General features: G+C 40.7%; 1 protein-coding gene across 1 annotated transcript; it reads left to right on the top strand.

The window, feature by feature from the left end:
• The first annotated feature begins 3,872 nt into the window (after positions 1-3,872).
• Positions 3,873-8,702, top strand: GPR33 (G protein-coupled receptor 33). The gene is made up of 2 exons (XM_014857517.3): positions 3,873-3,997; positions 7,432-8,702. The coding sequence occupies exon 2, from the start codon at positions 7,453-7,455 to the stop codon at positions 8,473-8,475; it is 1,023 nt and encodes a 340-aa protein (XP_014713003.1). The 5' UTR covers positions 3,873-3,997; positions 7,432-7,452; the 3' UTR covers positions 8,476-8,702.
• The last annotated feature ends 11,656 nt before the right edge of the window (positions 8,703-20,358 follow it).

Genomic DNA, 20,358 nt, shown 5'->3' with positions numbered 1-20,358 from the left:
CACTCAAGACCTTACCATCACACAGAACTGCCACACCTCAAGACTGAAAATTCCAGTATCCCGCACTCTGACCAGTCTTCTACACTCATACAAACACTACTACTCTGCCTGCACCAGACCTCCAGGCCCTCAATCCCTCCTTTTCTCCCCATTTGTCAGACTCATGGATTTGCACGCTCCCTATTCTACATAAACCCCCAGCAACATCACTTCTACTGCTCTCTATCAGTACTCTCAGCTCTGCTAGCCTCCTCTCCTGGTAGTATTAGCTTGGAAACTGTCAGCCACGAATATTTTGACAATCTGCTTCTGCTTCTACACCCAGGCTGGAAGTAAATGTAATAGAGTAAGCTGCTCAGAATTTAAAATTTGCACACTGAGGTATTTTCCCCCTTCCCAGAAGGGTAGACCCACAAATAAGTGGTCCCTAATATCAAAGAGACCCTTGACACCACTCGATAATTTTTTATATGTCTCGTTGCTTTCACAGGAAATTCTAAACCTTCACCACTTTCCAACATCCTTCCTCTGTTCACTTTCAGCAGATTACCTTGAGTCTGAATTTGCAGAGAAACAAATCCACCACCTTAACTCTTTCACTCCTGTAGAAAGCCTATCTCTCCACCTGTGCTCCAGAGCCCAAACCTCTCTCCCCTGAATCAGAACGTGAATCAAAGTCCTTTCATAATGAAGATCTGGACAAACTTCCCAGCCTCACCTCCACATACATCCTACTTGCAGTTCCAGGAATGCTGTCTAGACACGGAGAGGATCTCGAGCCGGAGGTATCCATAAGGCTGAAGCAGAACCCAGGAGAGAGTCTCCTAAATAAAGCCGAGTTCCTTTTTCCAGGAATGCTATCATAACAAGGACCCTGCCAAGGAGAAGAAAGGAAGTTGTAAACCATGGAATGAAGTTGAAAAGTCATGAGCCAAAGATTCCAATACATGCAGAGACCTAATTAGGAGAGCAAGAGCAGATGGGGGGTAGAAAGGGGCCAACACAGAGGAAACTGACATGGAGCAAGATGTGAGTTAGGTCCAGGGTAATGTACTTCCTCTTAGTCACCACACAGTTGGCTCCTTCATGTCATTCCAGTCCATTAAATGTCACCTACCAAAAGGCCATTCCCACCTGCCCCATCCAGAACAGCCACTTAGTTACTCATCACATTTCTTTGTTTTAATACTCTGCATAGTGCTATAGTACTTGTTGATACTTCTTTATTTACTGGTTCATTGCCTACATCCCCCCCTAGAATGTAAGCTCCGTGAGAACAAAGCTCTTCTCATTTACTTTGTATCCCCAGTGGCAAGAACAGTGCTTCAAATACAGCAAATACTTGGTAAATATTAGATACATGAATTAAATCTCAGGAATATTTTGCATGTTTTTTAAAAGACCTCCAAGTGATTCTGACTTCAGTAAGAACGGAAACCACTGGGCTAACACCTGTATGTATGCCCGGATGGGGAGGGTGGCAAGAAGTGATCTTGAAAAGTGCAGAAGCAGGCCAGACAAATGAAGCATTACTCTCTCTCGCTAGGCTCTCCTAGCAAAACATGCTAGAATATGCTTTCCTCAACATTTCTGAACTACTCAGTTCAGGTATCTTCTTCTTTAATAACTATAAACACTAAAGACAGTTATTTGGAATTATTTACTTTTCTTTCCCCAGTCTCAAACACCCTCTGGCATGCATTAGATACTCGATAAATATTTCATGAGTTGTACTGCTTAGAGATTAGCTGCAGCCCACTGGGCTTACTGATGTTCTCTGCTACAACTTACATATTAATACTAGCTGTCACTTATTTAATGCTTACCGCATGCCATCTTACCTATAGTATCTCATTTAATCCTCAAAAGAATACCTCAGGAGAGGGGTTTTCTTTTTTTTCTTTTTTACGTTTACAAATGAGAAAACTGAGACTCAGAGAGTTTACATATATGGTACATAACAGAGTTGAGATTTACATCTCGGATCTTGCTTTCTATCCTATACAGTCTTGTACAATCAATACAATACCTACAAGCAGTGCATCAGTATTTTTAGTGTACATTCTTTCTGCCCCAACTCTTCTATTAACTAATAATGGAATCTAGGACAATTTCTCAAATATCTCTGTGAGTCTTAGTCTCCTGACCTGTACAATCAGGAATTAGATGATATTAACTCCTTGGTCTCCTCCAGCTCTAAAAATTATACGCATCTCTGAGTTCCTAGACTTTCAAGCCTTTGATTCTGCAACACCATCTGCTTCTGCTTTTCTGTATATTTCACACTGTGATTACATCAAAACAACATAAAACAGTTTCCATTTCCATGAATTATTTTCTTGAAACCACTTGACTTAATTTGAAATATGAAAATTGAAATGAAGCCACATCACCAAAACCACAGAAGAGGGGTTACTTCCTCAAACACTGTCTACGTATATCATTGGCTTAATTACCTCTTAGAAGAAGATACTCATGAGAGTATTTCTGAGGACAATTATGGAAGAAGTAAATTTTAGGCTATCCAACGGTGGTACTAGCCCTTGTGCACATTTGGGGAGAAAATTAAACACTAGTCTCTAAGGTATTTGTTATTTATGAATTTTACTAATTATAGAATTTGGAAATACAATGTAGAGGGGAGAGGAATCTGGTTCAAGTTCCTTTTTCTATTACTGAAGCAGCACAGGGCAGTGCAAGGAGCCCTTGGTTCTTCTCTTGGTGAAAACCTATCGTGAATCACTTAACCTCTCTGCATCTCAGTTTACTAATCTTCAAAATTAGTAGATTTGAACCAAACAATACTTCAGGTTGCTTCCACATCTGTGAATTAACCCAAAGGGTATGAAAACCTGGCAAGGAATCGCTTTGACAATGCAGTAGCAAGTTTGAAAACTTATCTTTATCCTGAAACAAAGAAGATGAGTTCTTAGGTTGAAGGCCACAGCCCCAAATGAATTAAGAACTAAAACGTAAGCCTATTTTTTAATAAGGCTACTGTAGCAAGGAAAGCTTTAAAATTCTAAGTCTAACACAGACTGAGAAACTGATTCCCGAGCTCCACCACTGAAGCCACACAGCCGTTTTGATGTATTTTCTCCGCTGGCAGGGCAGAGATGAAGAGGAAAGCAAGCAGAAAAGAAATCAGGACACTGAGGTCAGCACAGAGGCTGATCCTAAAAAATTTCAGAGCTAGATTAGAGAGAGGAAAATAGAAAAAATGTAGGACTCAGTCAGTTCATAAATGTATTGCCTGTGCTGTAGAATTTTCTTATAATGAGGTCATCTTGTAGGATATGGCAACCACCTCTGTGTTCTTTCCAACCATCCTCAACAATTGTTCAACGTTCAAATGCAGATCATTCTGGCTGTCAGTCTTCATCTTTCCAAACTAAACAATCAACTTTTGGCCTGTCATCATACATTCCTTTTTACTGTGAAACTCAGTGTTTTTTTTCCCTTTCTGACCATTTTTCTCTCCAGCAAGATTAGGTAGCCCATTTCCACAGTCTGTTTTTTCCATGCTTGATTTTTGTCTCCTCCCTGTGTACCCAACACCATGCATCCATGTGCTAATGAACTTGTTAAAACTGAGGCAGAGTCGGTGCCTGGTGGGATGACCGAATATGAGGAGGTAATTTTTAATCAAGGTTTTAACATCTGAAACGAGCTTATTAACCTTACATAGAATAACTTTGTTTATGGAATTTTTTAAATCCCCCTTAAAAATGGAGAAATGATTTGAAGAAGTAGTGGTCTCTCCACCTCTACCTCCACAGCATACATTCCACAGAAAAAGGAACCAAGAAAGAGCAGGAAGACCTCACTGAATAAATAGCAGGCTCAAGGTGGAAAAGTAACAATCAGCCAGAAGAAAGGCAAGTGAAATGAAGGCAGAGGGTCACTGATTTTTGCCTGTGTCCCTAAAGACAAGATTGCTGATGTAGAGTCGCTCTGGCCTGCCCAAGACCATCTGGCGTGAAGACATAACTGCAAGGTAAGATGCCCTGGGCCAGCAGGTTTATCCTAGTGCTGTCATCTGAATCGACCCTCTAGGCTAACTCCAGATCACCTTTCCAAGGTTCTTGTGGTCCCCTCCCCTATGGTAGCTCCATATCCCCAAGCAGAGGTGGGGTCTTTCTGAAAGCCACTTATGCCAAAGGTACCACCCTAGCAAGGCCTCAAAATAACTCTAAATCTGAGAGCTTCTGCCCCGATAGATGAACGTTTAAATTTTTTCAGAAATCCCTCATGGCACTCTAGAATTCAGTGGGGAGGCTTTGAGGAGGAAAGAAATGTGGCCCGCAGCATTAAAAGGGCAAAATGAGGCACTTGCTAGTCTTAGCATAACAAGTTGAGCAAAATCGTAGGTAAAAAGTTATTGAGCACTTAATATGTGCCATGAAGGGGGCAAAGTGATTTATATACATTGTCTCATTGAGTCCTCATAAAAACCCACTGGGGCTTAGAAGGTGAAAGAGACTCAGAGTTAAGAGTCCAAGGTCAGGGAGCTGGTAAGTGGCAGAGGCAGGAGTGAACCCCAGTTCTGTGGGATGCCAGAGCCCAAGCTCTGCCGTACTAATTTATACTCAAGGATTTCAACACCATTTTAAAAGATGTCTAAGGATGAAGAAATCTCTTGGCTGTGCGTAATAAATCAAAGTTCCTAGGAAACTTTATATGCTATTCAGAACCACTACCAATGTTGATTTTGCTCAAGTCCTACATTACTTTCAGATGCCCTTCTACAGCTCAGCCACACAATTTTTTAAAAAATCTTCCCATAATTCAGGTACCCAGTTTCTCATATGCATAGGAGACCACAAAGAGAGCACACACATACACACGTACACCACACACTCACCCAGATATGCAAATACCACACAAACACACACTATACAGATAAATACACCCAGACCGCAGATGCCACACACCATAGACACAGAGACCACACACAGATACCACAGATATACAGATCACGAACATGCACACACAAAACTCCACACACATCCCATGGATACAAACACACACCACAGAGAAATACACAGAGACCACATACCTATAAACAAATACCCCACAGATGTACAGACAGACCACAGACACGCTTACAGACACGCACACACAGATAGACACACACAGACCATAAACACACAGTATCAGAAATTCTTTATAGGATTTTGTTTCTCCTTGTCTGCTCATGCCCGGATATCTAGCCAGTTTCAACCATATTCATCATCTCATTCGCATCTCACTTCCTGCTGCTGGTCTCCACTGCAGTCCATCCCACTCCATCCCAAATAGGGAACACAAGCCCTTTGCCTTCAATTTCCCAGGGCAACCACCAACACATGACAGTTGTAGTTAATAAGAAGGGACACTACACCATGTCAAAGCGTAGCAAATGGATTAAAATTGAAGATGTAGACATCTCTCATTTTAAATCCCGTGTCATTTCTGCGTATTGGAATATCTCATTGACTTTTCTCCTCTTCAAGCCTCCTAGCCTCCTCCCATGTTTTTCCTGTTCCTGCCTCTCTGAAGACCATCCTCACTCCTCCTCCCTCTTCTCGGCGTCTCAGGACCTTCACACAGCCTCTTTCTCAGGTTCCCACTCCTTCACCCACCATTGCCTATTCATTCCACGTCCTTAGACTTCACTTTTTATTCCCAAAGCAGACTACTAAAGTATCTTCCTGAAGAGAATCACTTTTCTACTTGGGAGACAAATTTTGCAACTCCTTTAGAAGACAGAATTAACTGAAATTATAGCAGTTACTAATTATTTTATTTTAATAGCAATTATTTTATTTCTTCTCTCTATATAGTATTAGAATGTTTTTGCTTAGTGACGAAAAAATATCATTAGTAATTCCCACTGCTTTATTCAATTTATCCAAAAAACAGCTTGTTGATATGACTGTTCTAATAGCTATTTTCCAAAACATTCTCAGGTTTATATTTTCAATACTATAGGAACCATTATCCAAGAAATGTGGTAATTTGGATAATCAAATCTGTGATTCATAGAGCATTATCAAAACACTGCACATGGATTACCAATTTTAAAAGAAGCAAAATAAAACACTGGTAGTGTTCACCACCTGCCACGACAGAGGCATGGTGGAAGATGCTGATGGATAAGAAATTTAACCCTGGGGGCCAGGCCGGTGGCTGAGTGGTTAAGTTCGAACGCTCTGCATTGGCAGCCCAGGGTTTCGCCGGTTCGAATCCTGGGCAAGAACATGGTACCGCTCATTAAGCCATGCTGAGGCGGCATCCCACATGCCACAACTAGAGGGACCCACAACTAAAATTACACAACAATGTACCAGGGGGCTTTGGGGAGAAAAAGGAAAAATAAAATCTTAAAAAAAAAAAAGAAAGAAATTTAACCCTTGTCAGCCTCACGTTCTCCTCTGTTTAAATATTTGCCTTTGTGAGGAAAAAATGAAATGATTTTTATATAAAGCTGCTGACAGATAACAAGCATTGGATAATAGCAATTTCTTGACTTTTCTACCTTTTTCCCCTCCCCAAGTGAGAAAGAACTACTACTATATTCTACAGTACACTTTCCTCTTTCATTGATGATTTTGAAGGCAATTCACAATCTTACAGTGTCCTAGGGCTCCCATATGAACATCGGTTCTTACTGTTACGTGCTGAGTGCTAGAATCCTAGATAATAGCTTTACTATGTATATAAATAGCTCATGAGAGAAATCTAACTATAGTTCCCCATGATTACTAATTTGTAGCCATTGTTGGTTTTTCTGTCTGTTTTTTGGTGAGGAAGTTGGCCCTGAGCTAACATCCATTGCCAATCCTGCTCTTTTTGCTTGAGGAAGATTGTCCCTGAGCTAACATCTGTGCCCGTCTTCCTTTATTTTGTGTGTGGGACAGCACCACAGCATGGCTTGACGAGTGGTGTCCACATCTGGGATCTGAACTCGTGAACCTCGGGGCCCCGAAGCAGAGCACACAAACTTAACCACTATGCCACCAGGCTGCCTCTGTTGTTGTTATTTTTGTTATTCAATTTCTGACCAAGTCTTAGTCAAGTAAAACTGATCCTACATTACCTTATTCAAGAAGTTGTGCTCATCACGCAGGGTTAGACTTATGGTTGATGTCTAAATAGAAGATTTGTAACTACCCAAATTAACTAATTAACAAAGTCAAAATATCCCAAACTTTATTTCTCTTTCATGTTAATTTCATTTCATCTGTAGTATTCCCATTTTTGGTGTTCAAATTAATCTGACTTAATTCCTCATACAAAATAAAAGTATGGACCTTAGGAAGAATATCTGATCTGTATTACTGTGGAAATATTATGCATTCCATTTATAAAATATTGTCATTTTGACTGTTATTTTGCAAAAATTTCTTATAACCTTTTCTTTTGCTTCTTTTTTGTTGTTATTTTCAGTTTCTCACTCCACAGGTAATTATGGATCTGATCAACTCTACTGATTACCTGATCAATGTCTCTACTTCAGTAAGAAATAGCACTCATTTTCTAGCTCCTGCCTCAAAAATGATTGTTGCCCTTCTTTTGTTTGTGTCATTTATAATTGGTACCATCACCAATGGTCTCTACCTATGGGTGCTAAAATTCAAGATGAAAAAGACTGTCAATACTCTCTTATTTTTTCATCTTATTCTCTCCTATTTTATTTCAATACTGATTCTGCCATTTTTAGCCACCTCCTACCTTCAAGACAATCACTGGATCTTTGGATCTGCCATGTGCAAGGCCTTCACTGGCATTTTGTACACAGGAATCTACGCCTCTGTTTTCTTCCTCTCGGCCATCAGCGTTGATCGGTATCTTCTCACTCTTCACCCAGTGTGGTCACAGTTGCACCGAACCCCACGCTGGGCCTCCAGCATCATCCTAGGAGTCTGGATCTCTGCCTCTGCCCTCAGCATGCCCTATGTGGTTTTCAAGGAAACACATGATGACCATAAAGGAACGGTGATCTGCCAAAATAACTACACTGTGTCTACTAACTGGGAAAGCAAAAAGATACAAACGTTAAGGAAATGGATTCCTGTAGCCTGCTTTATCAGCCGCTTCTTGCTGAGCTTCCTTCTGCCTTTCTTCATCATCACCTTTTGTTACCAAAGAGTAGCCAACAAGATGAAAGAGAGAAGCCTGTTTAAATCCAATAAGCCCTTCAAAGTCATGATGACTGCCATTATCTCTTTCTTTGTGTGTTGGATGCCCTATCATGTATACCAGGGCTTAATTCTCACCCAAACCCAATCACTGCTTTTACAGTTCACTCTGATACTTACAGTCATAACCACTTCCTTCAATACTCTCTTTTCTCCCACACTCTACCTATTTGTTGGGGAGAACTTCAAAAATGTTTTCAAGAAGTCCATTCTTGCTCTGTTTGAGTCAACATTCAGCGAGGATTCTTCAACAGAGAGGACACAAAACCTAAATTCAGAAGCCTACATTTAAATTCTGGATCCCAGAGCAAACAACGGACTTGTAGTCAATTACCAGATATATACCTTCAGCTTTGGCATAATAATATCCCTATATTAGAGGGACATCTAGGCTGTACTACAGTTAGATCCATGAATATTAAAAGGGCTGTAAGAAAGCAAGTAATGGGTGATGTTGCAATCATGATTTTTTTTTACTCTTTTTTTGTTGTGGTAAAATATATACAATAAAATTTGCTATTTTCACCATGTTTTATTATTTATTTTTTATTATATTGAGGTTATAATAGTTTATAATATTGTAAAATTTCAGTTGTATATAATTATTTGTCAGTCACCATCTAAATGTGCCCTTTCACCCTTTGTGCCCACCCCCCCACTCACTTACCCCATAACCACCAAACTGTTCTCTTTTTCCGTGTGTTGTTTATCTTCCACATATGAGTATTTTCACCATTTTTTTTTAAAGATTTTATTTTTCCCTTTTTCTCCCCAAAGCCCCCCAGTACATAGTTGTATATTCTTCGTTGTGGGTCCTTCTAGTTGTGGCATGTGGGACACTGCCTCAGCGTGGTTTGATGAGCAGTGCCATGTCCGCGCCCAGGATTCAAACCAACGAAACACTGGGCCGCCTGCAGCGGAGCACGCGAACTTAATCACTCGGCCACGGGGCCAGCCCCTATTTTCACCATTTTTAAGTGTACATTTTAGTGACATTAGGTACATTCACAGTGCTTTGCAATCATCACCATTTCAAAAATTTTTATCATCTCAAAGAGAAACTCTGTACCAGTTAAGCAATAAACCCCCTTTCCCCCTCCCCTAAAAACCTCAAAACTTCCAATCTACTTTCTGTCTATATGAATTTGCTATTCGAGATAGTCCATGTAAGTGGAATCATATAATATTTCTCCTTTCATGTCTCGCTTGTTTTACTTAGCATGTGTTCAAGGTCCATCCATCTTGTTACATGCATCTTCATTCTTTTTATGGCTAAATAATATTCTGTTGTATGTATATATCACATTTTGTTTATCCGTTCTTCTGCTGAGGGTCATTTGAGTGGTTGCCGCCTTTTGGCGATTGTGAATAATGCTACTATGAACATGTATACAATTATCTGTTTGAGTCCTTGTTTTCAACTATTTTGAATTGATAGATGATATGGTAATTCTATGTTTAACTTTTTGAGGAAATGCCAAACTTTTCCACAGTTGCTGCATCATATTACATTCCCACCAGCAAGGTACAAAAGTTCTAATTTCTCAACACCCTCACCAACACTTATTATTTTCCTTTTTTTCCAATTATTGCCATCCTAGTCGGTGTCAAGTGGTGCAAATGTGATTCTTAACCTTTGATTTTTGAAGCTATAGGAATATCAATTTCTAGATACCAGTAGAATCCATTGATCTGAATTTTCTGCCACAGAATCTTCTAGAAAATAGACATTTGGACAGAGATCCCTCTTTATTTAGATAGCACCTAAATTATTTAATTGATATGGACAAAATTTAAGATGGAGATGACAAGGCAGTCATCTTGTCACATCCACGTTAAAGTATAAAGAATTTATATTTCAGTGTTTTAAGTGTAAAGGTATCTTAAAAGTCTCCTTTCAATACCTACAGATTGTCTCAGAAATGTAAGACTAAGACAATTATAAATTTAAGAATCTGCCTGGATAATGTCATAGTATATTTAATATTAGAATAGCAATAACAATATTAATTTGTCTTCCCTGGTCTTCGAGTTTTTGCAATATATCACAGCACCTAAGTTATGTAGGACCACATGGTATCACTGACCTCTTTTATTTAGTCAGTTAGGTAGTTCTATCATCAAGGGATATCAGTGAATACACAGTTCTATCTATCTAGTTCAATTGATATAGAATGGAGATATTTAGGTCACCACACAGACTCAGTCCCTAACTATTCCAGCCAGCTTTGCACAAACCATTCCAAGCCACAGGCATATATTCCTCTCAGAAATCTCCAAAATGGATGATATTAATTATAAGGGGTTACAGAAAGGAAGGGAAATTAACCTTCATACTAACTTTGTACAGAGGGAAATAGTAGTGGTTTGCTGCCCTAGAAATCCTGCTAATTGACTTGGCATCAGTGCCTCCCTGGGCAGCTGGGAACTTGATCTCTCTCACTTTGAACGTGAGGGACAAAAGCTTTGGGTAGATGAAAACTTTTATCATTGGCCCCTATTTCAAGCTTTTGGAGCCTGAACACTTTTCCCAGAGAGAGAGGAGTAGGAGTGATGACCATGCTGTGGCTCTGGGTGTTGCTGCAACAAGAAGGAGCTGGTGCTTCTCCCCTCCCCACGCTCTCCCAGGTCCTGACAAGCCCGCTGAAGTCAATGATGCAAACCTTAAGAAAGAAAGTTATTGGATGGGACATATGATCCTTTGAAACAAGAATCGTGTTTTGGAAACCTAGCAGCTACAGAGGGCGCCTTTTGTCCCCTCCTCAGACCTGCTGCAACAGCAAACAAGGAAGGGCTCCTCGTGGGCTCTTTACGAACTTCATTCCATCTCCCGATAGACTGTACCCTCCTCAAGGGCAGAAGGAAGCCTATCCATCACATGATTTCTTTTCTATAATGTTATCCACAGTTGATATCCAGTAAAAGATATTTAATGAAAATTGAATATGGCACTCAAAATATGTGATTTTTAAAAACGACTTTAGTCATAAAATAGGATTGAACCAGATTTTTATTTAATATTTACATCACATTTACCTTGGGTCCAGGCGTGATTCTAAGTGCTTTACAAACAGTAACTCACTTAATCCTAAAGCCATTCTGTGAAGTCTGTTACATTATTATCCCTATTTTACAGACTATGAAACTGAAGCACTTGTCCAAGGCCATACAGTAAGCAATGGGAAGAGCAAGTATTATACACCCGAGCAGTCTGGTGCAAGAACCCATGCTCTAAACCACTATACTCACTGCCTGAGGTCACTGCTGGGAGGCAGAGAGGCTGGGCTTCCAGCCCAGATCTACCCGGTCTGTTTATTGCGTCAGAAGTCACCTTCTTGGCTGCAAAAGTCAACAGAAGTGCATAGAAAATGTCAGGATCCAGCACAAAGTGAAAAAATGTCACTGAACTTGTAATCAGGAGATGCTGGTGGGGGTCGGGCTTTGCCTCTAGCTTGGTGTTTACTTTGGGGCAGGTTATCCAAAGTTTCTAAGCCTCAGTTTCCTCATTTATAAAATGGGAACATCTCCAAATGAGATTAAGGATATTAAATTACTCCTAAAATATAAAACACTATGTAAATATAGGATATCATTAAGAGGTTTTTTAGAAGTCACTTTAAATTTTAAGAAAATAGAGTATAAACTTAAGAAAATTCTCCCAAAATGTATTTTTTACTTCCCATAAAACTAAGGTTAACCTTTAGAACACCTACTCCTTATAGTTGTGTTGGTGTAATCAACCTGCTCACTAGTCTCAGGACCCAAGAGGTTTATAAACAAAGAATTAGTGGCTTTGCTTTGTGGAACTGATGTGTGGAGACTGTTTCAAAGCAATGTGCCTGTTAGCATCCAATTATGTGAACCTGCTTCATTATATCTGTATCAATCTGGCTCTAGAACAGAATACAGGGATGATTAGAGATAAGTTTCAAATATAGCTCAAGTTCTTTCCTTAAGAAATGACTCCTTGTTTTAACGAGATGAATAGGCTGCCCAGCTGTTAACACATGCGAGAGGGGTTGGGGTGGAAGGTAGGATGGTGTGTGCAACGTAAAGCTGATTCCATGTTCCTGAGAAAATAGAAGTAACGATTGTTTCCTAGCGTAGCCTATGTACCTGGCACTGTGGTAGGCTCTGAGAATACAACAGTGACTAGGATGGGATCCCTGTCCTCAAGGATCTCAAAGTCTAGTGTGATGGCTCTGAATTGGGCTCCACGTTACAATCATCTAGGGCACTTTTCAAAAATACCAGTGTCAAGGACTTACCCAAACTAATTAAAACCAAATCTCTAGAGCAGGACCAAGGAATCTGTATTTTTTTTTAAATTCTCACATTGACTCTAAAATACAACCAGAATAGAATACTTCCGTTTGGTAGGGAAGAAAAAGGAGTAAAAAGGTCATTTCTGTAGACAGGAATAAATGCCATGCTTAGAATAACAAGCAAAAGCTCCAACCCAGGTTTTACCACTCAGAGAAGTTCTCCCCAGTGAGTCTTGCAGAACAGTGTTAATATATAAAGACGGGGAAGGACAGTACAGAGGACGAGAACGTGTAAAAGCCTCAGAGGGGAAGAGCAGAGTGCTATAAAGCAGCACTACCCATGTCTGAACATCATACGAATCACCCAATGATCTTGTGAAAATGCTGATTCCGATGCAGTAAGTCTAGAGTAGGGCTGCGTTTCTAACAGGATCCCAGGGGATCCACTGCTGCTGGTCCAGAGCAAGAAAAGAGGCTGATTGGAGGAGTATAGGTGTGAGAAGCAGGTGTGGCCCAGGTGAGCTGGAAAGGTCAACCCGGCCTAATCCCAAAAGCGCCTGCTAAGGAGTTTGGACTTGATCCTAGACTTGATCCTGAGGCATGAGGGAGCCACTGAGAGTCTTACGCCCAAGAGGGATAGAATTAGGTTTGCTGCTATGATGGAGAGGTCAAAACTGAAGGTGAGTCATCAGACTAGACAGTGTTGCAGTAATTCAGGTAACAGATGATGTGGCCCGAACCAGGAAAGCAGAAGTGAAGAGAGAGAAAAGTAGAGAGTTTTGTCCTGTAAATTCTGCTGGTTGAGGGAGAGGGGAAAGTTGAAGATGAGTCCTGTACCAATTAGTGTTCTTGGTTGCAACAGATTTCATTCTGGCTGCTTTAACCAAAAACTGATTTGCTAAAGGATCTCAAGTAGCTCACAGATTATTGAGATGGCTGGGGAAACATTCAAGGTTCAGTCTGGGAACAGTGCCCAAGACATGCCACAAAACTGCCCAGATCAGGAATCTGCCACTGGTCTTCTCTAAATGGTTCCAGTTGCTACTGCTGCTGCCACTGAGCCCAGAGTACCAGCAACTTGGTTTTGCTGCCGCTGCTACTGCCACCATGGCACTCTGTATCACATCTTAAACCCTCTGTGCCTGGACGCTCTGCTGACACAGACATCAGGCAACTGGAAGCCCCAGGCAGAGCCTGCGCATTCACGTTGCTCACTTCCAAAGTGAATCTTGCAGGAGGGTATCTAATTGGCACGACTGCATTCTAGCTGCAAAGGAGGCTGGGGAGCTGAGTTCTGATTTCTACATGGGAGGGAAAGGGGTACTCCCAATGCGAGAATTTCCCCAAATATAAAAGCTTTTCAAAAGATGATGACGTCCATTGAATTTAACCTGAAAAGCTTTTCTGAGTGATTAGCTTCAGGAAGAGAAGCAAAATCGCCTTGTGCTCAAGAGGGACTGGGAGGTGAGGCTCCAGGGCCCTGGGAGCAGCCACTCTTTTAAATTTAGAGAATGAGAAGTAATTCCCCCTACTTCTTCTTCCCACAAAAAGTAACTCTCACACATTCTGCCAATTAGAGATTAATTTGCGTTAAGGGACTGCTATTAAAATGCAAATATACCTTTTAAGAAGGTTAAGTTTCATTCACAAGTTAATGAGAATTGCTTTAATCAGCTTCACACCCAGCAGAGTGCAGCTCAACACAGTACTTAGAATGTTAGACTTTTGATTGTGGCCTAGAGGAGAGGAAGGAAACCATCCGGGGTGGAGGTCAAGCCTGGAACAAATTTTGGAGACCTGAAGGCAGGACAATGGGTGTATAGGGAAGTGCGTGAAAGAGAGAGAAGACAGAGAGGTATTCTGAAGACAAAGTCAGTTGGTGACTAAGAAAAAATTTGCTTAGGTGTGATGTGGCTCTGAAAATCCAGTTTATGCCAGATTATTTGAGCCTCAGACCTTATCTTCCCTCCAATTAAAGCCAGTCGCCCTAATTTAGTTTAGTTCAGGCTTTCCAGGAAGCGGCTCCCCTTCCAGATCCTGTCCTTCCTCTATTAGGAGGGAACAACACAATGGGGAAAGGAGAAACAGTTTTTCTAATTCTCATCGTTTTCCTTGTCTCTTCACTAAATTATGAGCTCCTTGAGAGTAAAAATAGCATCTTACTCTTCCTACATTTCCAACACCTGATAAATAAATGTTTCCTTCTTTCTTTCTTTCTTTCTTTCTTTCTTTCTTTCTGGAAGATTAGCCCTGAGCTAACATCTGCTGCCACTCCTCCTCTTTTTTTTTTTGTTAAGGAAGGCTGGCCCTGAGCTAACATCCATGCCCATCTTCCTCTACTTTACATGTGGGGCACTGCCACAGCATGGCATGACAAGTGGTATGTGGGTCCGCACCCAGGGTCCAAACTGGTGAACCCCCGGCTGCTGAAGCAGAACATGTGAACTTAACCACTGTGCCACTGGGCCAGCCCCAAATAAATGCTTACAAACAACTGGATAAATACAGGAATGCAGTTAGTAATTAATTCAGGAATTTGAATTTTCTCTATTTGTGAGATCTTTAGAATGTCCCTCCTCAAGCATGCTGAGGATCTACAGTATTTCTTTCACTTCACTTGCTAGAAGAAGCAAACAATCAGGGGCTGCCATCTGCTAACACTCCTCCCCCTTTTCCATCTCAAACAAGTGCAATTGAAGATTTAGGAGTATACAAACAATTCATTATTGAAATCTCTGTTATCTATCTACTTCCTGCTGGAGTCAACATGAAACTTACTTAGTTACAACACTCAAAGACAATAAAAATGGTTCATTACTTTTCCTGTATCAAATTAAATGTAATTCCAAGTTCCTTACCCCACAGTCCAAAGGACCTCAGGAGAGCTCTAAGGACTTAGGTCCTTAGTGGCCCCTCCAACACACCTCTTGTTCCAGTCTGCAAGACTCCTTGAAGGCAGCGGCTCCATCCCATGCAAGTTGGGCTGCATGGCGGCATTTTCACTAAGGCTAGGATCCCAGCAGCCATGCTCCTCTGATGTCTTGCCGTATCCCCAATGGCTGAAAAAAAGGGGGTTGGGGGTCAAGGACCTTGACTCATCTTACACCAATAACTCACTAAGTCAAATTTCACCTCCCTAAACTCTTATGGAAATTAGGGATTTCCATTAGAAATGTTAACTGCAGCTATCTCTTTCTTTGTCTTCCCAGCTGTCATCTTCCAACACAACGATGACAAATGAGTCCCCGTTGTGGCCTTTAAGACATCTTCAGTCAGTGTGCCAGATATATTTTCCTTGCCTTCCAGATCCACACTCAAGCCTTCTCCACCCTGCTTTTTGCCCTGGAGGCTGGGACGTCAACAGGTCCCCATGCTTCCTGACTTCTGGTTGGTTTTTGCCAATAGGAAGCTCTGGCAGGAAATGGAAGGAAGATGGAGAATGGGGTCCGGTCTTTATTTCCCTAGCTCCCTCCCTAAAGGGTCACCTGGAGTTGGCTGTGCTTCTTGGCAGAAGGTCAACTCCTTCTCTTAATGGTCTATACAAACCTGTTCCCTTGGATTCCAGACTCCCTCCCTTTCTCCCTTCAGGCAAAGGTGGTAACCTCTCAGCTGCTTCTACACCCTCGGTTACCACGTGACTCCCTGTGGTTCCCCTTCACCCACATCTTTGTAAACAGTCCCTTTGTAAAGAAAACTTTCTCAGGTCATCCTATTTATAGCTTGTTATTTGATTGTCGATGGGACCCTGACTGATACAGTTAGTGTGACAAAATAATTTATATTTTTCTTTTACTATAAATAATATTCAATATCTTCTTTTCAAAATAATGTATTTGTTTATGACATTTACTCGTGTATTTCAAAGAACTATATAAAAAGTAATTCCCACAACATTTCTTGGTAGAAAGATATGAGAGGATAATTTTTAAAAGAGAATAAAATCACAACTCTCATACAAATATAAAATCAACATGTGTCAAAGATTTTTATTTCATTCATATTTGACTGAATAAGAAAGGAACCAGCAATATATTACAACTAGCTCTAAAGACAACTCAAATATCCTGTATGAAGAATTCCAAATAATTTATGCAGCTCCTCCCCACTCAACAAGGTGGCTCCTAACTCCATACTCCTTGAGTATGGGCTGTGTTTTTTTGATTTTGTGTGTGTGTGTGTGAGGAAGAGTGGCCCTGAGCTAACATCTGTCCCAATCTTCCTCTCTTTTATGTGGGATGCTGCCACAGCATGGCCTGACGAGTGGTGCTAGGTCTGCGCCCAGGATCCAAACCTACAAACTCCAGGCCACCAAAGCAGAGTGCGGGAACTTAACCACTACACCACTAGGCTGGCCCTGGGCTGTGCTTAGTTAGTAATTCGTTTCCAAAGAATAAAGTATGGAAAAGGAGGGGGATGTAACTTGACAGTGGAGGAACTTGGCAAACACTACCTTAGCTAGGTGGTCAAGGTTAACAGCATCAGTAGTAAGACATGTTGACAGCATGCCCCCTTCATATGATGTGATAAGAATGGTACTGCACCTCTGTGATCTTCCTCCAAAAACCCACAACCCAGTCTAATCATGAGAAAAACATCAAATTCCAAAAGAGGGTCCTCCTACAATATACCTGACCAGGACTCCTCAAATGATGTCAAGGTCATCAAAAACAAGGACAGTCTGAGAAACTGTCACAGCCTAAGGAAACATGATGACAAAATGTAGTGTGGCATCCTGGATGGAATCCAGAAAAAGGATTTAGAGAAAAACTAATGAAATCTGAATCAAGTCTGGAGTTTAATTAATGAACCAGTGCTGGTTCCTTAACTGTGACAAACGTACTGTAGTGATTTGAGATCTTAGGAACAGGGGAAATTGGGTGAGGGATATATGGGAACTTCAGTACTTCTTTTGCAACTTTTCTGTAAAATTTTATTCTAAAATTTGTTTATTTAAAAAAAAGAGAACTCAAGGTGCTATACATTTATAGTCGAGGAAGGAATGCTGAAATGAGTGTACAAATGGTTGCAAAACTGGCAGAACCGGTCAATAGCCACAGAATAATAATCAAGTTTTACATCTTTAGGGACAGGAACAATTTGCTTACTATCAGTGTTCAGAAGTTAACGTCTATCTCTGCAGAGTTGTAAAACAGCCTAGTCAAAGACAAACCCTATATAACCCTACAGGAACAGGTAATCTCCAGAGGCTCCAGCATTCCATTAAAAGAATATCTCGAAATCTCTTTTGCCCATTTCAAAATCTTGAACAGTTTTTTTCAACAAAAGATGCAGGTGTCATAATTATACAAAGCTCTTACAACAGGCTGGCCTAAATTGACAAAACGGCTGACAGAAGTATACAAATATTCGAAAGGTTATGCAATGCTTTGCTAAGTTATCACAACACTATGAACTGAAAAATAACCCAAAGCTCAAGATAATTTATCAGCCTACCCTGGGGAAACTCGACACACTGCCAAAGACATACATCACTGCCTTCGAGTTAAAAGCACTTGCTATATTGTGTTACCTAGGCAACACACCAGCAAATGGTGCAGTAATAAAATAAGAATTAAAAAAAGCAAATTGAACCGAAAGAACAATCAATATTAAGTTCCAAACTAAATTCCATCCCCTGCCTGGTTGTACAAACTATACACGTTAAAGATAGACTCAGCTTTTAGGTGGGAACTATCGTTTTCCCAGGCCTCCTATTTCCACATGGAAGGTTTTCCACTGGATTAATGCTCATAGCCTCAGTTTCTGCCTGTGTAAGAAGAGGCTCTGTGACAAGATATATGGTTGTGGTTTGGAGCATGTGCCCCTGGACTTTTTATTTCAGGCTCTTTTTCACATCTGTTTGTTTTCTCTTTCCTCACAATCTTAATGTATGTGGCAAGCGTCTTGAAGCCAGAACTCACATGGGTCTTTCAAATCTCAGTTTCAGACGCCCTGATGGAAGAGCAACTATCTCTCATAGGAAATTGATAGAGAAACTTCTGAATATGATCTAGTGTCCCCTGCTTGACCACAGGGGATAATGTGCTGATCACACCCAAGGTGAGAATTTCCACTCCATGTCACAGCAATATTTCTTATTATAAATGAATAAATTAGTATTCTGGTTCTAACCCAGTCTCATGTACATTTGAGTTAGTGTGAACCAACTTCTCAGAATCCGATCACCTCCCTAAGCACTGAGAAAATACAAATCTCTGAGCTCTGAAGTGGGGGGCTAGATTTCTTCCAGCCTTCACTAAGATGAACTGTTTACCTCTTCCAGCTGCACTTCTACTGATTAACATACCCCCACGTAAAGCCTCAGGTAAGAGGTTCATTTTAGAGCTGAAGTTTAGGAAAAGCTCTGTTTATTTTGAGAACTGTGAAATAGATTATAGTTCCTTTCTCTCTCTTTCCTTTTTACAGTCGGGAAGCATAACATCAACTATAAAGGAGCTTTTAGAAGTGGTTCTCAAATTTTTCATGATTGTGGAATACTTTGAAATGTCAAAATTTGGGGCAGACAACTTGAATGAATTGAACAATTTAAAACAACTCTAAACCAACTATTGTACCATCCCAGAGAGCCTAGAATGCATTCACAATTAACCCAGTACTTATACGGTCCCCTTGAACATTGTAGCTGTTTGAGAACTATTCCTGCCCGGACAGTGACTTCTTAGACACTCACAAGGCAAAGCTTTCCTATTTTCCTGAGAACCACCATCCCCCTCTGGAGCTAACCTAAAGCTGTGTTTTGCCTTTTCCCTCTAACTTGAAGCAAATTGTACAACATACTCCACCTCAGCATTACCTACAATGGAAATAATTGTTTTATAATAAAAATTAAAGTTATATATCTGTGGAAACTTTGCGACATACTGTATCATCTTAGCACTCCAGTAAGAACAAGTGTCTTCTCTGTTTTCAGTTTCCCCCACTGAGACTTACTCACATATTTCTATTTTCTTTACTCCTAATGCTTTATTTTTGTTCACATTTTACAACTGTATTGTATATATGTCTTGCCTTCTTAAATTCTTTGCGGAATGAGAATAGATGTTCAAAAAATAAAATACAGGAAGGAAATACCTTCTCTTTGGTGCCTACTCTCTACTGCCCTCTGCAGGTAGAAGGAAAGAATAAGCAAGCCACAACCTATTACTACCTACATAATGTCCAGGAGATCCTCACCCAACAGGAAGGTTTAAAGGTTGGTGATTTTTGAGAGGCTGACGATTACCAACCAGACTCCATCTATTCACAGGAAGAGTTTCCCAATTTGCTAAGGTCCCTTCACCGTGGAAAGCTCTCTGGGAACCATATACCCTATTCTCAAGAGACCTCCCTATCTGCTGCACCCATACACAAATGGACATCGAAGTCCTATCTCATTCCTGGCCAAGGCTGAGAGGCTCTGTGTCAAAGTTCCTTCCAGTCTTGCAAAACTTGAGTCTGAGAGTGAAAAGGAAAGGACTCAATAGTTATAATGTCTGCATAAAGGTACAGACATTAAGCAATGCAACTTGTCTGTGCCTTGCAGACAAACTTCAACAAATGTATAAATCCCTGCAATGCAGCAATCACAGATCATGTGAGATTTTTCTTTTCTTTTTTCTTTTTTTTTGGTGAGGAAGAGTCACCCTGAGCTAACATCTGTTGCCAAGCTTCCTCTTTTTTTTTTTTTTTTTTTTTTGCTTGAGGAAGATCAGCCTTGAGCTAACATCTGTGCCAATTTTCCTCTATTTTGTATGTGGGATGCCTCCACCACATGGTGGATGAGTAGAGTAGGTGTGCCTGGGGATCCGAACCTGCAAACCTGAGCCATAGAAACAGAGGGGGCAGAACTTCAATCACTCAGCCATGGGGCTGGCCCCTGCTTTTCATTTTTACAAAGAGTATAAGGCAGC

This window comes from Equus asinus, chromosome 2 (genome assembly GCF_041296235.1).
Source record: "Equus asinus isolate D_3611 breed Donkey chromosome 2, EquAss-T2T_v2, whole genome shotgun sequence".
Lineage (NCBI taxonomy): Eukaryota > Metazoa > Chordata > Mammalia > Perissodactyla > Equidae > Equus > Equus asinus.
The sequence above is the reverse complement of the archived record's forward strand: the minus strand, read 5'-3'. Positions and strand labels throughout refer to the sequence as shown.